Source organism: Stenella coeruleoalba, assembly GCF_951394435.1.
Source record: "Stenella coeruleoalba genome assembly, chromosome: 5".
NCBI classification, from domain to species: domain Eukaryota; kingdom Metazoa; phylum Chordata; class Mammalia; order Artiodactyla; family Delphinidae; genus Stenella; species Stenella coeruleoalba.
This window is the reverse complement of record NC_137150.1, coordinates 131,004,762-131,026,417: the sequence shown is the minus strand read 5'-3', so window position 1 is coordinate 131,026,417 and position 21,656 is coordinate 131,004,762. Positions and strand designations below refer to the sequence as shown.

The window sequence follows — 21,656 nt, the reverse complement described above, 5'->3', positions numbered from 1 at the left end:
AGAGATTTTATATTGATGAAAAATTTCAAATTTACAAAGAGTAGGCAATAATGTAATAAACTTCTGTGTCACCATCACCAAGGTTCTATAATATCAAATTATGTTTCTCCATTGACTAACTCACTCCCACCCCCTGCTCTGAATGATTTTGGAAGCAGATTCCAGACATCATATCTTTACTAGTACTTCAGGATAAATCTCTAAAAGATAAGGATGCTTTAAAAAAAGACTTGATGGAAACATTTTCTCTCTAGCAATACATTTTCATGTAACTTGCATGTAACTTTTGAAGAGCATTTTTTTCTTTTTTCCTCTGCATCTTCTTGAATGTGAATTGAGGATGTTAGTTATAAAACCATGTTTCCACTGTTGCCTTTTCCACAAAGTTAATTCACGAATGACTTTCTAGATGGAAAAAAGTCATTTGACCCATCCTGAGCAGTGGAGAAGGCCTGGAAATTTCAATCCTTAACTGCTTCAGAATTGTTTTCTTTGGGCAAGTCATTCATTGTGTTTCCAAAGTTGGACACATGCCTGTCTTCGCTGCCCCCGGAGGGAGTCTCACTCGGGGTGTATATAAATAAGACTGAAATCCAAATGCCTTGTCTATACACCAACTCACTTGCAAATGAACTGTGAACAACTGTCCCAGTGTCCCCATGTGGTTAAAAAAATAAGTTTGCCTGGGCACAGATTTCTTCTGTCACTGTAAATCCTTCCTTGCCTTTCTTGTCACTTTTCTTCTCCAATCACCTTTGTATGTTGGAAATTATGTTTAAAGGCCTTTTGGGTGAGATAGGTTTTCTTGCAAACCCAGTGTTAAAGAGCGTAATGGATGAGATAAGCAGAAGTGAAGATGTGACTTTTTTGTTTCCATTGATCATAAGATACCCGTGGGATATTATTAATATATTCAATGAAAATGAAAGTTTGGTTTTGGGTGTAAACCTTTTAAGAAGTATAGAAATTTTACACCTCCCTTCAGTAGCAAATCACCATTATTCTCAGGAATAGATGACAGTACATCAGTGGAAAACTAATTATGTCTATTTACTATTGAAAAGACATTTTCTCTTCTTTTTTTTTTGTTTTGGTCCCAGGCACATAGACTGGATCATTCTGCTCATTACCTGCGCCTGAAATTTCTAATAGAAAACAAAATGCAACACTACGTGCCAAAGCCCGAGGAGGACATTTATGAGCTGGTAATGTTTATGTCTGTTGTCCAAGTACATTCTGTAGGAGATTATTTTTAAATTATATGTGTGCTCATGCTAATTGTGGTTGGTGGAGTGGAACAAATTCTAAAATAAATGAGCCTCATTCAGCGCTCTTAAGTTTGTGGAGATGGCCTTACATATCATAATATTTTTGCAGAGTGAAAATGCCACCTTAGTTTATGCAGGGAACGATGCTGTGCTATCATGAAAAAGTGAAATCCAGAACTGACTCTCAGATAGAATTTTAGTTATTATGCCTAGCTTTCCTTGTAGCTTTGACAGTCTTATGTTTTAAATGGGTGACTCAAAGGTGAGCTGGCTGTTGTCAGATAAAAAGTACTAACTCCAATTTTGTATGACTTCTCCCTGCATGTTGAAATTGATGGGTCAAATCCTGTTGGGTGAAAAAGCTGCCATCTAATTATGTGTCCTGGCCTTTTGGAATTGTATTTATTATAGAGATTCTTGGGCACACTTATGTGGGTTTGAGTTTCATTATGGGACTTGGGTTCTGAACTGTATCTGGATTTTTATATTGACTCTGTTGCTTACTAATTATGTGGTCTTGGCAAAAAAAAAAAAAATGAGGTGATAATACTTTCTAGGATTTCGCAAAGATTAGAGATAACGGTTCACATAGTAGATGCTCAATAAATGGTTGTCATGGTAACATGGCAAAATAATGACAAGTTCCTTTTTCGTTAGCCAAAGGGTGCTTTTTTCAGTTCCAGGAAAGAAACATTTTGGGAGCAAGGCCCCCTCTCTTGGAGTTTGTTCTTCTTTCTCTGCACTTAGTCATTCCTCTGGGGGCCACCGAGCTTCTTGCCATGGATCTGTGAATGATAACAGTATGACTTCAGACAGGCTTTCACCACAGAAAACAGAACTGAAAATTGAAACCCGAATAGTCTCTTTTTGAAAAGGGGAAGCGTGATTTAAAATTTAGTATATTTAGTAGGGAATTTTGTTTCTAATCAATTTTTTTTGAGGTTTACTTTCTCTGCAATAAAGCATCAATTTTGAGCACACAATTTCATGAGTTTTGGCAAATGTATACAGACAGTGGTGTTTCCAGCATTACAGTCATAATTTAGAACTGCGGTCCCCAACCTTTTTGGCACCAGGGACAATTGTTTCGTGGAAGACAGTTTTTCCACAGACCGGGGGGTGGGGGGTGGTTTGGGGATGATTCAAGCGCATTACATTTATTGTGCACTTTATTATTATTACATTGTAGTATATAATGAAATAATTATACAACTCACCATAATGCAGCATCAGTGGGAGCCCTGAACTTGTTTTCCTGCAACTAGATGGTCCTATCTGGGGGTGATGGGAGACAGTGACACCTGAAGTGTGTTGCTTATGTCTAGTCTACTCCGTAAGATGCAGCTTAATTGTCACTTGTCAGTCACTGATAGGGTTTTGATATGAGTCTGCAAGCAATTGATTTATTATGGTCTCTGTGGAGTCAAACCTCTCTGCTAATGATAATCTGTATTTGCAGCCGCTCCCCAGTGCTAGCATCACCACCTTGGCTCCACCTCAGATCATCAGGCATTAGATTCTCATAAGGAGCGTGCAACCTAGACCCCTCGCATGTGCAATTCACAGTAGGGTTCACGCTCCAATGAGGATCTAATGCCACCGCGGACCTGACAGGAGGCAGAGTTCAGGCGGCAATGCGAGTGATGGGGAGCGGCTCTAAATACAGATGAAGCTTTGCTTGCTCGCCTGCTGTTCACCTCCTGCTGTGTGGCCCGGTTCCTAACAGGCTCCTGTTCCGTGGCCCGGGGGTTGGGGACCTCTGATTTAGAACACTTCTGTCATCTTAAAAACTTCCCTCATGTCCCTCTAGGTGTTTTCAATGAAATACAAGAGAGGGTGTGCTTTTATACACTCTTATCATGTCACGAAATAGAAGAACGAAATAACCATTTTCAACCATCGCTTAAATCACTAAGTTTAACACAGAGGAGGGTACTTTTAACAGTGGCTGATTTATTTTTTTCTCTGGCATGGGGAAAGCCCTGACTTTGTGCTCCGTGAGTAGAGGAGAGAAAGCCCTTTTTCTTACTTAAGAAAGGAAAGTGCTTTGCCGGTAACACTGGAACAGCTATTAGGCCATATATTTTGCATTTCAGAGTTAATGAATCTTTTGTGTCGTAAATGACAGGGGTCATGCCTAAGCAACTTCCATGTCCTTCATATCTTACACACAGTACATGTTTAAGACATACCTTATGAAATTATATTGACTCTTTTATTATTTTTAAGTTTTGGCCATTTTGCGGTCTCATCCAGTATAGGAGACTAAGGTGTGCCACACTTACTCTGTATCTACACTGCTATATATATATATTATAATTACAATTATTTAAAAAAAGAATCCAAAATACAGAGAGATTATGGTATTCTTTCTTGCCCTGTTACAGAAGGTCTCCAGCTCTGAGATTCCTGAGGAAGTAAACAGTACTCACTTTACTGTTCAGATTGTGAGTGAGTATTGCTCACGGGCACCTCTGTCTTTACCAAGATTTTAAACTCTTCTGTTCTTAGGATATCTTTGGCAGCCTGGTAAAGCCTCTAGGTCCCATATCAGAATAATGTTTTCAATAGCATGAAATATATAGAATACATAGGATTACCTATGGCCTAATTGTGTTGAAATAGTCATCAAAACTATTTTTAAAATTATAAATAATATACGTGCTTACTTATTAGCTCATTAAATAACAAGACCCAGCGTAGGTCTAACACCTGCCACTGTTTTGAAGTAGTGATGAGCATAACTGGTATTTTGAGATCCTGGCAGCAACTAGAATATGGTATAAAAATACTGTGATTTCTGTTTCTGACAAGGTCGCAGGCATTGCTCGTATTGCCGTGTTTGTTGCCTCCATTCATTTATAATTGAAGGAAATGCTAAGTCTCAGTTACAGGTTAGGGAATATAAAAATTTCAGGCTTTTTCACTATCCCAGTTCACAGACCCCTTGAATTCTATCCATACATCCATGGTTTCCAATCCGTGCTTTCGGCCATTAAGCTGGTATGAAATGTCATTCCAGGGCAGGGGGTTTCTGAACACACAGTGTTCTTGGATGCCTTTTGAGATTTTACAGGTATTGGATTTATTGTCCCTTACTGAACAAGTATCGGGCCACTTATGGCTAATTGGTTTCCATAACCCACCCCCATTTTATTTTATTTTATTTTATTTTTAATTTATTTTTTTTTTGCAGTATGCGTGCCTCTCACTGTTGTGGCCTCTCCCGTTGCGGAGCACGGGCTCCGGACGCGCAGGCTCAGCTGCCATGGCTCACGGGCCCAGCCGCTCCGCGGCATGTGGGATCCTCCCGGACCGGGGCATGAACCCGTGTCCCCCGCATCGGCAGGCGGACTCTCAACCACTGCGCCACCAGGGAAGCCCCTCCATTTTATTTTTGATGGACTAGGGAAGCTCACACATGTTCGAAGTCCTGTCCTGAAAAATGACTCCTTCATAGATGACTGTCCCAAAACATTTTATTCTCTGCTACTGTTTTGTCAAGTATTCTTGAGTAGTAAGGTCAATAGTTATTAGCGAAAGTGCGTACTACATTTTAAAAATCTTTTTGGAGGGTCTGGTGCATTTATTTGGTGGGGCTGGGGATTCTTTTGCTTATGAAAGACCATGAATAGTTAGTTTTCTACTTATCTGCTTTGCTAATATAAGTAATACCCGTTTGGCTACTTTTTCATGATCAGTTGGTTATTGGGTCCAATCTGTAGAATGATAATGAATATGGAGGCACTGGGTTTTTTGAAAACCCACATTAAATATGTTTTTCTTAAAGTGACAGGTGGGAATAAAGAGTTTGCAGAAACACTGATTGATTGATTGATTCATTCATCCCGCAAATATTTATTTAGTGTTTATTGTGTTCCTGGCACCATGCTAGCTGTTCTAGGCACTGAGATACACAGAAAAATCTCTACTCTTCGTGGAAAATACATTCACGTTTGTGGATACAGATATAAAAACATGTAAATATTTTTAACAAAGACAAATAAATGTGTAATATTTCCCGGGATGTCAAGAGCGGGGAAAGAAAACGTTAGGACAAACAGATAGAGAAAGATAGACATCTAAAAGCGATTGCGCTGCTCCTTTAGGTGTGATGTTTGAATAGCGTGGTGAGTGAGGTGAGAAGGTGAGTCATAGAGGTATTTTGGAGGAAAGTGTTCTAGGCTCAGGAAACAAAGCTGGGTAAGGCCTGGCAAGGGGAGGGGGGTGATAGTAGAGGTAGTTTACTCATGTTTGAGGAGGATCAGTGAGGAGGGTAAGTGAGGGAGTGGTAGGGAGAGGGAAGGCGGGGTGGGGAGGGGTTTGGATGCACAAGGAGGGAGGATGCAGAAGAGTGACCAGGAGGGCTTGTAGGGCCCAGGTGAGAAGGGAAATCCCCAGAGAGGAAGGGCATTATTTGACTCCTGTCTTAATAGGCTCGCTGTGGCTACTGTGTGGCCCATGAACCTTAGGGCCTTAGGGAAAAGGCTGGGAGAGCAGGCAGGAGGCTAGTGAGCTGTTGTTCAGGCCATGGGTGATGGTCGCTTGGACCAGGCACGCCAAGGAGACCTGGTAGGAAATGAATGTGATTTCGTGATAATTCAAGCGCCAGGGTAATCAGATTGTTTCTTAACGTCTGATGGTGTTTAATCTGCTTTTTGAAAAGAGGGAAAACATGCAGCATCACTGATTTAATAAAAATAAAGGGGTCTTCCCTGGTGGCGCAGTGGTTAAGAATCCACCTGCCAATGCAGGGGACACGGGTTCGAGCCCTGGTCCGGGAAAGATCCCACATGCCGCGGAGCAACTAAGCCCGGGCACCACAACTACTGAGCCTGTGCTCTAGAGCCCGTGAGCCACGACTACTGAGCCCCCCACGCACCTAGAGCCCCTGTTCTGCAACAGGGGAAGCCACCGCAACAAGAAGCCCGCACACCGCAGCAAAGAGTGGCCCCCTCTCGCCGCAACTAGAGAAAGCCTGCGTGCAGCAATGAAGACCCAACACAGCCATAAATAAATTTAATAAATAAATGGAATGTGTGTGATACTTCTTTGCTAAAGATACATTTAAAGCTACGAAATTTCTGGTTTCAGATATTATGACTGCATCGAAAATATATTTTAAAGTGCAGCTCCTTCTTGAAATTTTACAGGTTTTAGAGATTTTTATCAAACCCAATTTTAGTCCAGCCAGCCTAAGGACAGTGGTCAAGGGCCCTGTCTATATTATACTAAGTTATTGTCTGAAACTGGTAAAAAACACAAAGACTTTCACCCCAATTACAAAGAAGAGAGGAGGTAATATTATAAACAAATAGCAAAGCTTATTTACAAAGCTAAATTCCCACGGGATCTATGGACAACCATTTGGAATTTTCCAGAGATGATTAGAACAAACGGTGATATACTGCCACCTAGGGGGAGAGTTTGGCTCTCAAGGAAATTGAAAAAACTAAGGTTCAAAGTAAGTCGAAGTGAATACATTTCATAACATTTTATTGAGCATTCCATGACATTACAAAATAATCATGAAATTGATTATATTTGGTATGTATAGTTTTGGTGACTGTAATTTTCTGAACTAAAGATCAGTAGATCTAATAGAACTGATTTCCTCTAACTTCAGAATGCATTGGTTTGAAACTTCTTCTGAAGTATAGAAAGAAAACCACATAAAGTTATGCCCTCAACATGAAGTTACGCATTTGGTGGAAGTGGCATTAAATTAGGGAGTTCTAGAGGATCTAGGCCGTTGGGTCAATGTTCCCAGCCCCTGCCCCACCCCTTGGCTTTCTAGTATTACAGCAGCCCGTTTTCCAGACTCCCGAATCCTAAACATTCTGCTCACTTCTCCCACCTGTCAACTGCCCTAAGAAAGTGAAGAGAAAGAAACCTGCATTTTTTTCATACTTGTCTGAACAAAATTATTTCTGGACAAATGACTGAGATGGGGGCAAGTTTAAATAATCACCGAGACTTCTCTTTAATGCTAAAGGACAGTTTTCTGTTATTGACTTTGGCTCAAACTAGATTTTCATTTTGAAATTAAATGACAAATTTTAAGTTCTATATGAGCGTTTGACATGTCAATATGTTTTGGAATTTCTATCATAAAGTTTGGAAGTGGTCTTTGGCTTACTTACTGAAGAAGTAAGGTTTGGTACCCTTTACTGTGGTACCCCTGAGTCCCACCAGGAAACAGTCTGGGAGGCATTATAGTGTAATGGGGAGAACTTCAGGGCTGGAGCAAGTGAGACCTGGGTTCAAATCCCAGCTCTGCCCAGGCTGGCCTTTTGACCTTAGGAAAGTACTTTCTCTGTAGCCTTTTTCTCGTCATTTGTAAAATGGGGATCACATTTGTCTCATAGAGAGCATGTGAGGGGCAGGAACACATGGTAAAACCTTCATAAGTTACTGTCCATGATGATGCTAGGTCCAGACATCTAAGCATGAAGTATAAATTAAATTAATTGAAATAAAGTTTCTCTGTGAACTGCCAGTTTCTCTTATTTTTTTTCCCATGTTTTCTTGGGTTTCTGAGAGAGGTGATTGATTTATGTACTTCAGTTTTTTCAGTAATTTGGTATAATCTAATGGCTAAAAGAGAATATTGTCATTTACATAATCTGTCATCTGTTTTAATGCTATAATTTTTCTCTGCATATTTGTACTCTGGTGGACTTTTTGAGCCAAAATGGTATATGAACAGAAGAGAATGGAAGCACAGAGATTTCTCCTATTCCTACGGATCCCATATCAAGATCTTTATAACCTCTTCTTGATGTTAATAATTTTTTCCCCAGTACTGAAGATTTTCGATTACCTTAGCATTCTTTTTCAGCTGTGTGATAGATAATAGGGTGGGAAGAGACATTACAGAGTGATGTCAAGGAATTATTTAGAAACTGGAACTAGAGCTAAATCTGGGAATGTGAGTTATAAGTTTCCACTTTGAGTCTTAATGGGGTCAGTTCAAGAAAGATACTAGGATGTGATGAGAATTGGATTTCAAATTCTGAAAAAATAGATTTACAAATTGATGACTATTTCTAAGTTATTTTTAATGAAGTCTTAATTAGGCTTCTCTTTGTCATTTTCAGCTGTACAAAGAAATTGAAATTTGTCCAAAAGTCACTCAGAACATCCAGATTGAGAAGTCAGATACAGCCGGTGATAATTACGGTATGTTTCCTTCTCTTTGATCTTTGGTGTTCTTCACTTTAAAACAATTCCTGTGTAAACATGCACTTATTTACAATTCCATAAAATGCCTTTGGGGCCTATTTAAAACAGATAGCCCATCTGGCTTCTGTGCTCTGCGGAGCAGCCAAAGTAAGGGGAAAAAGATATTTACCCTGGGTATGACGAAGGTTTTAGCTTTACATTTCTTAACTTTAATCATCGGGGTTCGCCTGTCATAGAAAAGAAATGGATCCATTGGGAGGAGATTATTTTATCTTATGATATACCCTAGTAATGAAGAAATTATCCTTTCGCACCTCTGTCCCCCAAATATATGTATTATTCTCCTTTCCCTCACAAATGATGTTAAAGGAACTTGTTTTGGTGGGAGTTGGGGTCCCCAAGACCACCTCTGGGTTTTTTGGTTCACTAAGAGGACCCGCTGGACTCAGCTTATTCATGACCACGGTTTATTCCAGCAAAACTATACAAAAGAGCATCAGTAAAAGGGAGAGGGACGTGGGGTGAAGAGCGCAGAAACCAGGTACAAGCTTCCAGAGTCCTCCCCAGTCCCACAGGAGTCCATAATTCCCCCAGCCACAAGCTGTGACAATGCGTGTGAACTGTGGTCTGGTAGGAAGTTTGTTAGTGACTCAGTGCCCAGGAATTTTATTGAGAGGCTGGTCAGGGAGGCACCCTCTGCCTAGCATAGACCCAAATTCCAGCCTCCCAGGAGGAAAGCAGGTGTTCAGCACAAACCACATTGTTTGTACAGATTTTAGACACAATGAGCTACATTAGGGTGTTGGGAACCCTCCCAAAATCCAAGTTCCCAGATACCAGCCAGGATCCAAACTGAGAAGCAGGCCTTTCAGAGAATAGCCGTCAGGCTTGCTATGTTAAGGCTTTCCTATGGTCTACCTTCTGGTATAGTTAAGTATGTAATCCTTTCCATAGATTTAAGACTAGTCGTCTTAGCATTACACTTTATGACTTGGATAGTAGTGAAGTTGGTGCTCGAGTGAAATACGTAGGGAAACCCATATGCCATATCAGGGCTAGATCAGTCAGGAGGGCGAGGTTAGCTGAGGCAATGACAGTCACCAAAGCCCAGCGGCTCCAAACAGTGACATTCTTTCTCCTGTTCACCATGCATCCTCTGTGGGTTGGCTGGGACCCTTTCTGTATGTTATCCTCACTCTAGGACCCAGGCCTGCGGCACCTGCCACCTGGGACATTGTCTGTCTCTTGGCAAAGGAGAAAGAGGGAAGGTGGTGATCTGGGTGCCAGCCCACTCCCAATTCACTCGTCAAAGCACGTGACTGGAGGGGGGGATGGGTAGGTGGGCAGAAGAGTAGTCCTACTATGTACTGGAAAAGAGGGGAACTAGAAGGTCTGGTGGAAAGACCTAAAGGTCACTGCACATGCTTGCTTACTGCGTACTTCTCTCTGAATTAACTTATTAGGCTTTTTCACATTTGAAAGCCTTCAAACCCTTTACCGGGCAGCAGCATCTTCAGTATTCCTGCCGAAGCCTCTCCTGCAGGCAGCCAGTCCACCTCTCAGAGCACTCACTGGAGTGCTTTGGCCTAATGAAGAGAACCGAATTTCCAACCCCTGGCCACTTGCGTTACACCCTCACGCTGTTTACTTCTTGACCTTAAAACTAAAGACAGCATTAAAGCCAGAGGACGGTTTTTGATGGCAAGGGATCAATGTGTCTGAAGGCTTATTATGCAGCAGAAGCATGACCTCAGTAATTAAAGCAGTAATTGGTAGCAGTGCTACAAATGAGCATCTGGGTCCTCCAAACTGAATTGTACCATATCCCTTACTCTTTTGTCTTTGGTTTAGTTACTTTCTCTAAGGGGAAAATGTAGCAAGAAGCAAGAGAGGGCTGAATTTCACAGCTCTTGGAATCCAATGCCAAGGTGGACTGGTTTTGGGGACTTCCCTGGCAGTCTAGTGGTTAAGACTGCGCTTCCACTGCAGGGGGCGTGGGTTCCATCCCTGGTTGGGGAACTAAGGTCCCATGTGCCGTGCAGCGCAGCCAAAGAAAAAAAAAAGAGGGTTTGGTTTGGTTTGGGGACTCAGGAATAGAAACTGGGCATAGAACCGCTGTATTTTTTATACTTTTTTTTATTAAAGTGGCTGAAGTACTCACAGAACCTGTTCAGATTTCCATGCTGAAGCTATTTCAGGGCATCAGACATCAACCCAGAGGGTACTGTTGGCCGTGCTGCTCACATGACCTGACATAAAGAAGCAGGGGTTTGGGGGTTTTGTTTTCATTTCGGATCTGTCATGGAGCACCCCTGCTTTTGTAAACTACAAAATCCCTTGCTTAGCGGTTGTGGCAGTGTCAGACGATGAGGTTCGCAGTGCTCAGTCTTGCTTTCTGTCCTTACATCGCTGTCAGTTGCAGCCTATCTGTAGTGGTTCCTGGACTTCACCTTGGAAGGCCACCATGCATGGCTAATAACCTTGGGTAAAATCATTTATTCTCAGTGCCCAGTTCGATGTTGGCAGAAGGCGTTCCCACAAGCAGCTAAAGAGTCCCCGAGTCCTAAGAAGACCTGGTTGTCTCTGACCTCAGAATCTACCGAGGATTCTAAGTTCAGCCCACCTCTCTCTGACATTAGCACCTTAGTGCAGCTTCTATACATCAATTTCAGTATCTGTAAGTTCCTAGCACACATCAGCACACATACAAGATCTAACTATAAACCAGATGCTGCTTTCTATTGTAGAACGCTTTAGGGAGGAAATTATGACTTAATAATTCCACTGACTAAACAAATGGAAAGATTTAACACTTGCCTAATTTCTCTCTCTTGCCCCTCCCTCTACCTCAGCCCTCAGGACTCTCTCAGACTTGTTGAAGTTGGTTCAAATAGTTTTGTAATAGACTAAGCATGATCCCCTAGGCCGCCTCGAAGTGGATGAATGCATCGTTTCAGCAACTGAGTATTCCTTCTTCTCTGGGGACTGCTTAGACTATTAGACTTTTGGTCTTGCGTCCCCTCTATGTCAGAGGTGTCTGCACTTTTCTCACTTTCTCTCTTTCACGGTATCCTGGACTCTGGTTCTGAGTACTTCTATTTTGTTTACTTTGTTGTCCTGATTTTTCTTTGGTCATGAATTTCAGTATGCGGGAACTTCTGGTTATTTAACAGATGAGTCTGTCTTCTTCGTTTCTTCACTCAGTTTTAATCACTTCCTTCGTTCTCAAGATCATATGCTATTCATGGTGCCTCCTGGTCTTTGTAATTCTAAGCCTTCTGATGGGTATCGGATATATTGGGTTTATATTGAATAACTCTCTCTGTCTTCTGTTGGCAGTCATTTGGACCGCATTACATTTGTCTGCTGGGAATTAGATTGTTGCTATCCTATTTAAAAGAAAAAACTATTCTGACGTGGGCGGCTGACATCAAAAAGTCTACAAATAACAAATTTTGGCAAGGATGTGGAGAAAAGGGAACCTTTCTACACCGTTGGTGGGAATGTAAATTAGTGCAGCCTCTATGGAAAACAGTATAGAGGGTCCTTAAAAAACTAAAAATAGAACTACCATATGATCCAGCAATCCCACTCCTGGATATATATCCGGAAAAAACAAAAACGAATTCCAAAAGATACATGCACCCCAAAGTTCATAGCAGCACTATTTACAATAGCCTGCACGTGGATACAGTGGAATATTATTCAGCCAAAGAAAAGAATGGAATATTGCCATTGGTAGCAATATGGATGTGCCCAGAGGACATTATTTCACAGCTTTAGTGAAATAAGTCAGACAGAGAAAGACGAATACTGTATGATATCACTTACATATGGAATCTAAAAAATAATACAAATGAGTACATATTTGTTACTGTAGGAGATGGTTACAATCCCCACCTTCCCTCCATTGTGCAAATTATTGGCATCTTGAAATGGAGGCTGCTCCTTGGGACTCTTGACACCCTTCATGGTAAGGAAGGAAGGTAGCAAATGAATACCCATCTCCACTGACTTTGGTTTAAGGTGACTTGCAGTAGGCTGTCAACACATCACCTCTCCTGACAATGTGTTCCTTTTATTTTTAATAGAATAAAATTTGAATTAAAAAATTTGGTCTCAGAACTTTATAAAATGGTAGGAGTTTAGAAAGGAAATGCCTGTATTTTAATGAATTCTCTTCATCCTCTCCCTGTTGTAGTCCTTGATTCTTATCTATTCTAACAGATAAAGGAAAAAGAAAATCTCCGCTGCGATGCAGATAAATGCACCTGTGCTAAGGCTAATGTCATTTAAGTGGCTCGTGTCTAAAATTATTTTTATTTCAGTGGGACTTCTTGAAGAGTAATCTGAAAGTTAGAAGTTGCTGTAAGAATGGAATTTAAAATAAGAGAATAAAATAAAGACTTTGGAAAGTCCTCAGGGGGTGGGCTCGTATAGTTCCCTATCCGAGGGAGTTTCGGTACCCTAGTGGGTGATGGCATCTGGCAGTTTTGCCTACGTGTGGGTATCTATTTCCTGGTCCTGTGAATGATACAAGAAAAACATGTGTTCATTATGACATGAACTGAGAAGTCTCAGTGAGTCCCTGGGCCCCAGTCTTTTAATGAATTATTCTATTTTGTCGTTAGTTGCCTGTTTGTTTTTTTAAACCACTGTTTTTTTCCTTTGCCTAAGCCTTATTTTTCTCCCAGAGCTGAAATCATTCGTGTCATATCTTTACAATTGTATTAATTTCCATTGCCCTTTTAAGATTATCTACCAAAGTATTTTATCCTGAGGGAAAGTCGGTGTTGGTTGTGGACATTCCATTGATTGATCAGAAAGAGTTTTACGTGAGACTGTCTAGAAACAGACGTGACCAAGTCTTGCAGCCATAGGATTGGGAGCACTTAGAACCTCAGGGCCTTGTTCTGCCTTATTTTCCGAAGGATGTAGCAAAACCCAAGATTAATTAACTAATGGGCTTTGAGCTCTGGAAGCCTAGACAGGTATAAGATAATCTTATGATCAGACACTAGGAGAATGTGCAGTCCATCAGTTTCAATATGAAGAAGGATTTCTAAAGTTTGTTGCTACTTCTCCCTGTTTGCAGAATTTTACTAATTAAAGCAGTGTCCACACAGCAATATATATGGAGGAACACACAGCATACAGTTGTTCTGTTGTGACATGTCCTAGGACATAGATTTGCTGAAAAAAGTCAAGGGAACCCAGATGAGATAAGCTGATTGTTTCTGTTTTGTGCTATGGAGGGAACTGTGAAAAAAAAAAAAGGCAAAACTATGGCATTTATTAGCAAGCAGGGTAAAACAAAATCATTTTCTTCCGTTTGAGTTGATACGTAGGTTGTATGAAGATAGATGTACCTGGTAATATTAATTTTTACAGTGACTTCTTTTAGAGTGATCTAAACATACATTTTTCTGCTTTGTGAAACAATACAAACAAGGAAAAACTATAACCCCAAGCAATGAACATACCTAGTTCACAGCAGATTCTTCTTATTGTTCGCTCAACACTCAGAGGGTGTGAGCCTTACCTGGCTGTCCCTGTGTTTCCTAGGCTTTTCACTTTCTTCTGTGGAAGAAGATGGTGTTCGAAGGCTCTACGTGAATAGCGTAAAGGAAACTGGCTTAGCTTCCAAGAAAGGTAAGTTATTAAGTGTCTTGTCTTGACTTGTTTGTCTTCAGTTCCCTTTTGCGTTTCTCTAGTTGGCGGATGAGAAGGATATGCCCAAAGGGTTCACCCCTGAAGAGTATTTAAATGTTGTCTCATCGAAAACTCTTCCAGGGAATATGAGTATTATTTCCATCAGCTCAATTGTGCAAGGAATGTTGCCTTCTTGGATTTGAAATCGGATTTTGAGCCCATCTCCATGGGGTTGATGGGAAATTCCCTTCTACTCAGAAGTGGTTGTCCTTCCCTACCATCTGGGATGGAATGGAGGTCCCAGGGATCTTCTTGAAGCAGATTATTTGGGAAGACCCCTCCGTGCTTTGGTCTGCACTGGTTGAAGCTGACATGGGCCCTTGCCTGAGCTTGCAAAGCTCCATCATGTTCTTTTGCTGCCATTCGTAGAGGAATCTTTGTAGAAGTTGAGAACCTAGGGGTTCAGGATCCTGACTTCCTGCCCTCCTTCGAGAGCTCTTCCCTGCTACACCCTGCCTGTGGCCCATAGTGTTGTCTGTCTAGGCTACTTGTGGAACCCCAGCTCTCCATACTTCTTCTACGCTGAGAGAATCATTTCAACCTACGTTAGTTTCCTAGGGCTGCAGGAGCAAATGGTCACAAACTGGGTGATTCAAATCAATAGAATGTATTCTCACACAGAGGCCTTTCAAACTTCCGGCCTCCTGATGTATTCTCATCAGGAGGCCGGAAGTTTGAAATCAAGGTATTGGCAGGGTTGTTTCTTTCTGGAGCCTCTGCAGGAAGAATCTGTTTCATGGTTCTTTCTGGATTCTGCTGGCTGCTAGTAGCCCATGGCGTCCCTGGCTTGTAGCTGCATCACTCTGATTTCTGCCTCTGTCCTCACATGGCCCTCTTTCCCATGTGTCTCTCCATCTTTACATGGCCTTCTTACAAGAACACCAGTCATTGGATTTAGGACCCACCCTACTCTGGTATGACTTCGTCCTGACTTAATTACATCTGCAAAGACCCTCTCTCCAAATAACGTCACGTTCTGGGTGGACATGACTTTTGGGGGGAACCTGGGCAGGTAGGTAGGGCTTAAAATCCACCTTCATTTCATTCTTCTTGCTATGGAATTTTTAGGTTCATCCAGGCAGTGGCAAAATAATGCCCATTGAATATGAAAGTCCAACATGTCTTGGTCAGTTACACTTGGATGTGATACCTGTATCTGTTCTGCTAGAGGACAGTGGAGCAGCTGGGAGAGGATGGAATGCCTGCCTACCTTTCCCACCTCCTCCCGTGTTCTGGGGCAGCTTAGTTCTGCGTGTTCATGGCTTACAAGCTCCCTGTGCAGCGTACTTTGCCCTGTGCTGTCAGCACTGGAGAAGTGCTACCCGCAGACTTGGCTCTGCACAGAGATGGCAGAGGTGTGCCCAATCAGAAACAAAGTGCAAGTAATTTATCCACTGCTAACGGCCATGGACAAGGATTTTCCTTCATTTTCCTTCCATATTTTCGAGGCCAAAGGCAGTCCAGAGGCCAGAGTTTGACGCATTCAAAGCGTATCTCAGCTAAGAGCAGAGGTGACGGGGTTTATTCCCCTTTAAACCCCAATCTGATTTTTATCTCTTTCAGCACGAATGTGCCGGTTGGCGTGCGGGGGTGGGGAAATACGCTGCCCTGGTTTTTAGTCACATCCTGTTTTAGTCCTTTGAATCCAGGAACACTGGTGTTAGATAACAACAAACGGTCGTCTGCTGCAACTCCCTTGCCCCATATAACACTGTTCTCGGCGGATGCAAGAGTGGTGCCCATTTGTCCACCTAGGTCGCAAACTATTCCCAGTATCCCACCTGCAGAGGGCTGTGTCGGGAGAGATATTTGATGTTAAACGTAACCGCTATGCGAAGACCTCCCAATAACGGAGAGTTCCCTGTGGACCATACGGCCTCTTTGTGGGCGTCTCTGATTATAAAACATCCTTCTCCCTCAGCTTCCGTTCACTGTTTGCCTCCTCGTTTATAGCCAGCCATTGGTGTTCATGATGTGCTTCATGTTAAAACTGCTAAGTCTTTTCCACATTTGACACTTCCAGATCTTTCAACAAGTCATTAGAATGTAGAATACAACTCTGGTCATTGCCCTCTGGACACTCTCCAGATGCTAGTTCTGCTAGAGGACGGTCCAGGTTTTAGTGTTTCTGAAAATGACCAGAATGTGGTGCCAGCAAGGAGCATCTGGTAGCACGCAGCCTAATGAGATCTGAATATTCTGTTTGCATTAATTGAACCTACACTTGATTTATTTTTCTTAGCCACCTTGGGCTTTTGGCCTGTGATGGGCTGATGGGTAATCCCCATATTCCTGCTTTCTCTTGCCTACCTTTTGCTCTGTGTCGGATCTCATGTTGGCTGTACTTGTAGAACTGACTTTTGGAACCAAACTGTGTTTACACTTATCTGTGTTCATCTTGGGCCTGTTTGGCGCATTGCTCTGCTCTTGGAATCATCTGAGGTTGGGATCAGGCATCTTCTTTGCTGTCATCTAAGTGTCTTCCAGATGGCTCCACAGGACACAGAGAAAGCTCTGTGCTGTATTTTTCTACACAGATAGATTAGATGCTTCACAAATTTTACCGTGGGTGGGTGGTGGGGGTCATTTTTGAGTAGGCTCAAAAATTCCAAAAAACAGTTTTCCTCTTTGTTCTACCAAATATTAATAATGAGAGTTAATGTCTTGAATATCTTCCACATGCCAAGTGCTGTGCAAAGAGTTTTATATGGATTATTTTGTTGAATCTCATTTAATCCATGCCCCTCTTTACGTATGAGGAAACTGAGGCTGGGAGAGATTCAGGAACATGCCCACGGGCACAGAGCTGTTACACAGTGGGGTTGTGACAGAAGGACCCCAACAAGGTACTTCATTGCCCACCACTGCTGGGCCCCCTGCTCTCACTTATTAATACTGAGACTAGCTCACTCAGGTAGGCCCTGTATTAGTTTCCTAGGGTTGCCATAACAAACTACCACATATTGGGTGGCTTAAGAAACAGAACTGGATAAAACTAAAAGCTGGTTCTTTGAGAAGATAAACAGAATTGATAAACCATTAGCCAGACTCATCAAGAAAAAAAGGGAGAAGACTCAAATCAATAGAATTAGAAATGAAAAAGAAGTAACAACTGACACTGTAGAAATACAAAGGATCATGAGAGACTGCTATAAGCAACTATATGCCAGTAAAATGGACAACCTGGAAGAAATGGACAAATTCTTAGAAAAGCACAACCTTCCAAGAATGAACCAGGAAGAAATAGAAAATATAAACAGACCAATCACAAGCACTGAAATTGAGAATGTGATTAAAAATCTTCCGACAAACAAAAGCCCAGGACCAGGTGGCTTCACAGGCAAATTATGTCAAACATTTAGAGAAGAGCGAACACTTATCCTTCTCAAACTCTTCCAAAATATAACAGAGGGAGGAGCACTCCCCAACTCATTCTACGAGGCCATCATCACCCTGATACCAAAACCAGACAAAGATGTCACAAAGAAAGAAAACCACAGGCCAATATCACTGATGAACATGGATGCAAAAATCCTCAACAAAATACTAGCAGACAGAATCCAACAGCACATTAAAAGGATCATACACCATGATCAAGTGGAGTTTATCCCAGGAATGCAAGGATTCTTCAATATACGCAAATCAGTCAGTGTGGTACACCATATTAACAAATTGAAGGAGAAAAACCATACGATCATCTCAATAGATTCAGACAAAGCTTTTGACAAAATTCAACACCCATTTATGATAAAAACTCTCCAGAAAGTAGGCATAGAGGGAACTTACCTCAACATAATAAAGGCTGTACATGAGCCAGCATCATTCTCAATGGTGAAAAACTGAAACCATTTCCTCTAAGATCAGGAAGAAGACAAGGTTATCTACTCTCACCACTGTTATTCAACATAGTTTTGGAAGTTTTAGCCACAGCAATCAGAGAAGAAAAAGAAATAAAGGGAATCCAAATCCGAAAAGAAGAAGTAAAGCTGTCACTGTTTGCAGATGACATGATACTATACATAGAGAATCCTAAAGATGCTACCAGAAAACGACTAGAGCTAATCAATGAATTTGGTAAGGTAGCAGGATATAAAATTAATGCACAGAAATCTCTTGCAATCCTATACACTAATGATGAAAAATCTGAAAGAGCAATTAAGGAAACATTCCCATTTACCACTGCAACAAGAAGAATAAAATACCTAGGAATAAACCTACCTAAGGAGACAAAAGATCTGTAGGCAGAAAACTATAAGACACTGATGAAAGAAATTAAAGATGATACAAACAGATGGAGAGATATACCATGTTCTTGGATTGGAAGAATCAACATTGTGAAAATGACTCTACTACCCAAAGCAATCTACAGATTCAGTGCAATCCCTATTAAACTACCAATGGCATTTTTCACAGAACCAGAACAAAAATTTTCACAATTTGTATGGAAACACAAAAGACCCTGAATGGCCAAAGCAACCTTGAGAAAGAAAAACGGAGCTGGAGGAATCAGGCTCCCAGACTTCGGACTCTACTACAAAGCTACAGTAAACAAGACAGTATGGTACAGGCACAGAAACAGAAATATAGATCAATGGAACACGATAGAAAGCCCAGAGATAAACCCACGCACATATGGTCACCTTATCTTTGATAAAGGAGGCAAGAATATACAGTGGAGAAAGGACAGCCTCTTCAATAAGTGGTGCTGGGAAAACTGGACAGCTACCTGTAAAAGAACGAAATTAGAACACTCCTTAACACCATACACAAAAATAAACTCAAAATGGATTAAAGACCTAAATGTAAGGCCAGACACTATCAAACTCTTAGAGGAAAACATAGGCAGAACACTCTATGACATACATCACAGCAGGATCCTTTTTGACCCACCTCCTAGAGAAATGGAAATAAAAACAAAAATAAACAAATGGGACCTAATGAAACTTCAAAGCTTTTGCACAGCAAAGGAAAGCATAAACAAGACGAAAAGGTAACCCTCAGAATGGGAGAAAATATTTGCAAATAAAGCAGCAGACAAAAGATTAATCTCCAAAATATGCAAGCAGCTCATGCAACTCAATATCAAAAAAAAAAAAAAACCAAACAACCCAATCCAAAAATGACCAGAAGACTTAAACAGACATTTCTCCAGAGAAGATACAGAGATTACCAACAAACACATGAAAGGATGCTCAACATCACTAATCATTAGAGAAATGCAAATCAAAACTACCATGAGGTATCACCTCACACCAGTCAGAATGGCCATCATCAAAAAATCTACAAACAGTAAATGCTGGAGAAGGTGTGGAGAAAAGGGAACCCTCTTGCACTGTTGGTGGGAATGTAAATTGATACAGCCACTATGGAGAACAGTATGGAGGTTCCTTCAAAAACTAAAAATAGAACTACCATAGAACCCAGCAATCCCACTACTGGGCATATACCCTGAGAAAACCATAATTCAAAAAGAGTCATGTACCACAGTGTTCACTGCAGCTCTATTTACAATAGCCAGGACATGGAAGCAACCTAAGTGTCTATTGACAGATGAATGGATAAAGAAGATGTGACACATGTATACAATGAAATATTACTCAGCCATAAAAAGAAAGGAAATTGAGTTATTTGTAGTGAGGTAGATGGACCTAGAGTCTGTCATACAGAGTGAAGTAAGTCTGAAAGAGAAAAACAAATACCGTATGCTAACACATATATATGGAATCTAAAAACAAAACCAAAACCAAAATGGCTCTGAGGAACCTAGGAGCAGGACAGGCAGAAAGATGCAGACGTAGAGAATGGACTTGAGGACACGGGGAGGGGGAAGTGTAAGCTGGCACGAAGTGAGAGAGTGGCACGGACATATATACACCACCAAACGTAAAATAGATAGCTAGTGGGAAGCAGCTGCATAGCACAGGGAGATCAGCTCAGTGCTTTGTGACCACCTAGAGGGGTGGGATAGGGAGGGTGGGAGGGAGATGAAAGAGGAAGGGGATATGGGGATATATGTATACATATAGCTGATTCACTTTGTTATAAAGCAGAAATTAACACATCATTGTAAAGCAATTATACTCCAATAAAGATGTTAGAAAAAAAAAAAAACCCAGAACTTTATTCTCCCACAGTTCTGGAGGACAGAGTCTGAAACCAACGTGTGTGCAGGGCTGTGGTCCCTGGGAGGTTCAAGGGGAGAATCCTTTCTCGCTTCTTCTTTCATCTGGAGGCTCCAGGTGTGGCCGCATCGCTGCAATCTCATCCTCCATCTTCACATAACATTCTCCTCTTTTCTCTGTGTCTCTCTTTTGTGTGTCTCTTACAAGGACACTTTTCAGTGGGTTCAGGACCCATCAGATAATCCAGCATGATTTTATCTCAAGATCTTTTACTGAATTACAGCTGCAAAGATCCTGTTTCCCAATAAGCTCGCATCCCCAGGTTTTGGGACATGGACATATCTTTTTAGGGTCCACCCTTCAACCCACTACACATTGTTATTCAGCCAGTCACAGCAACCTAGAAATTCTTTTTTTAAAAATTATTTTATTTTTATTTATTTAGTTTTTGGCCGAGTGGCTTGCGGGATCTTAGTTCCCTGACCAGGGATTGAACCTGGACCCTAGGCAGTGAGAGCCCAGAGTCCTAACCACTGGACCACCAGGGGATTCCCGCCAACCTAAAAATTCTTTTAAAAAAACAAAAAACTTGCAGATGGTTTTAGTTTTTAAGTCGTTTTTTCTTTTTCTCCTTATTTTACCTCCTCTAATATCTAACGAAAAGAATTGTCTCCAAGAGAACACTTAAAAACCAATAACTGCCTTTCACATGTGGAAATTTTGTGTTTTCAAGTCAAATGCTGTGATGCCAAAATGTTTCACCTAAAAAATGGAATGGTTAGTCTCCCAGAATTCTGCCTCTGACGTGGAGGAAAACCTTCTCATTTCTCCCCCATTGCCTCCTCACCTGCGATGTTTCTTGGAGTATTTTATGATAGAAAATTGATTTCAAGTATTTTGGAAACCTGAGTAAAGCTGGCCGATAGGTGTGACCCGGTGAAGTTGGGAAGTGAGAACTTCTCTGCGGAATTATTTTTCTGTGGAATCAGAGTGAGAACTGCGGGTGTGCCTGAGGGACTGTGTGGCTTTGCGTTTGGCAGTTCATCCTTTGTCTCTGCCCTTCAGTCACTCCCTTTTTCAAGTTAGTTTTTCCACAAACAAACTTAGAAAATAAGAAATATTCTTAGAAAATAAGAATCAGACTCCTTTCTTCTTCTTAACTGAAGGGAAATCTTATTTCCTCTCCTGTTCGTCCCTAATCTCTCCCTCTCTCAAACTGCTGGAATGTTCTTGTAATGTCAGGGGGACCTGCCCCGGGTCAGTCACAAGTTCTTGTTCTCCTAGGCTGAGCTGGTTCACGGCTGCTCCTCTGGGTCCCAAGCTTCGGCAGCTCCCCAGCATGCTTTGCAAAAGTAGCAGAACCTTTGGG

The 21,656-nt window shown here is 41.5% G+C and overlaps 1 protein-coding gene across 8 annotated transcripts in view; it reads left to right on the top strand.

Moving 5' to 3' along the window:
* TIAM1 (TIAM Rac1 associated GEF 1) overlaps nt 1-21,656 on the top strand; it is a 400,681-nt gene that overhangs the window by 320,455 nt on the left and 58,570 nt on the right. For all 8 annotated transcript variants that reach the window (XM_079923442.1, XM_079923436.1, XM_079923437.1 and 5 more), the window contains 3 exons: nt 1,101-1,205; nt 8,369-8,450; nt 14,019-14,105. In XM_079923442.1, coding sequence (XP_079779568.1) covers nt 1,101-1,205; nt 8,369-8,450; nt 14,019-14,105 — 274 coding nt within the window. The remainder of the gene's footprint in view (nt 1-1,100; nt 1,206-8,368; nt 8,451-14,018; nt 14,106-21,656) is intronic.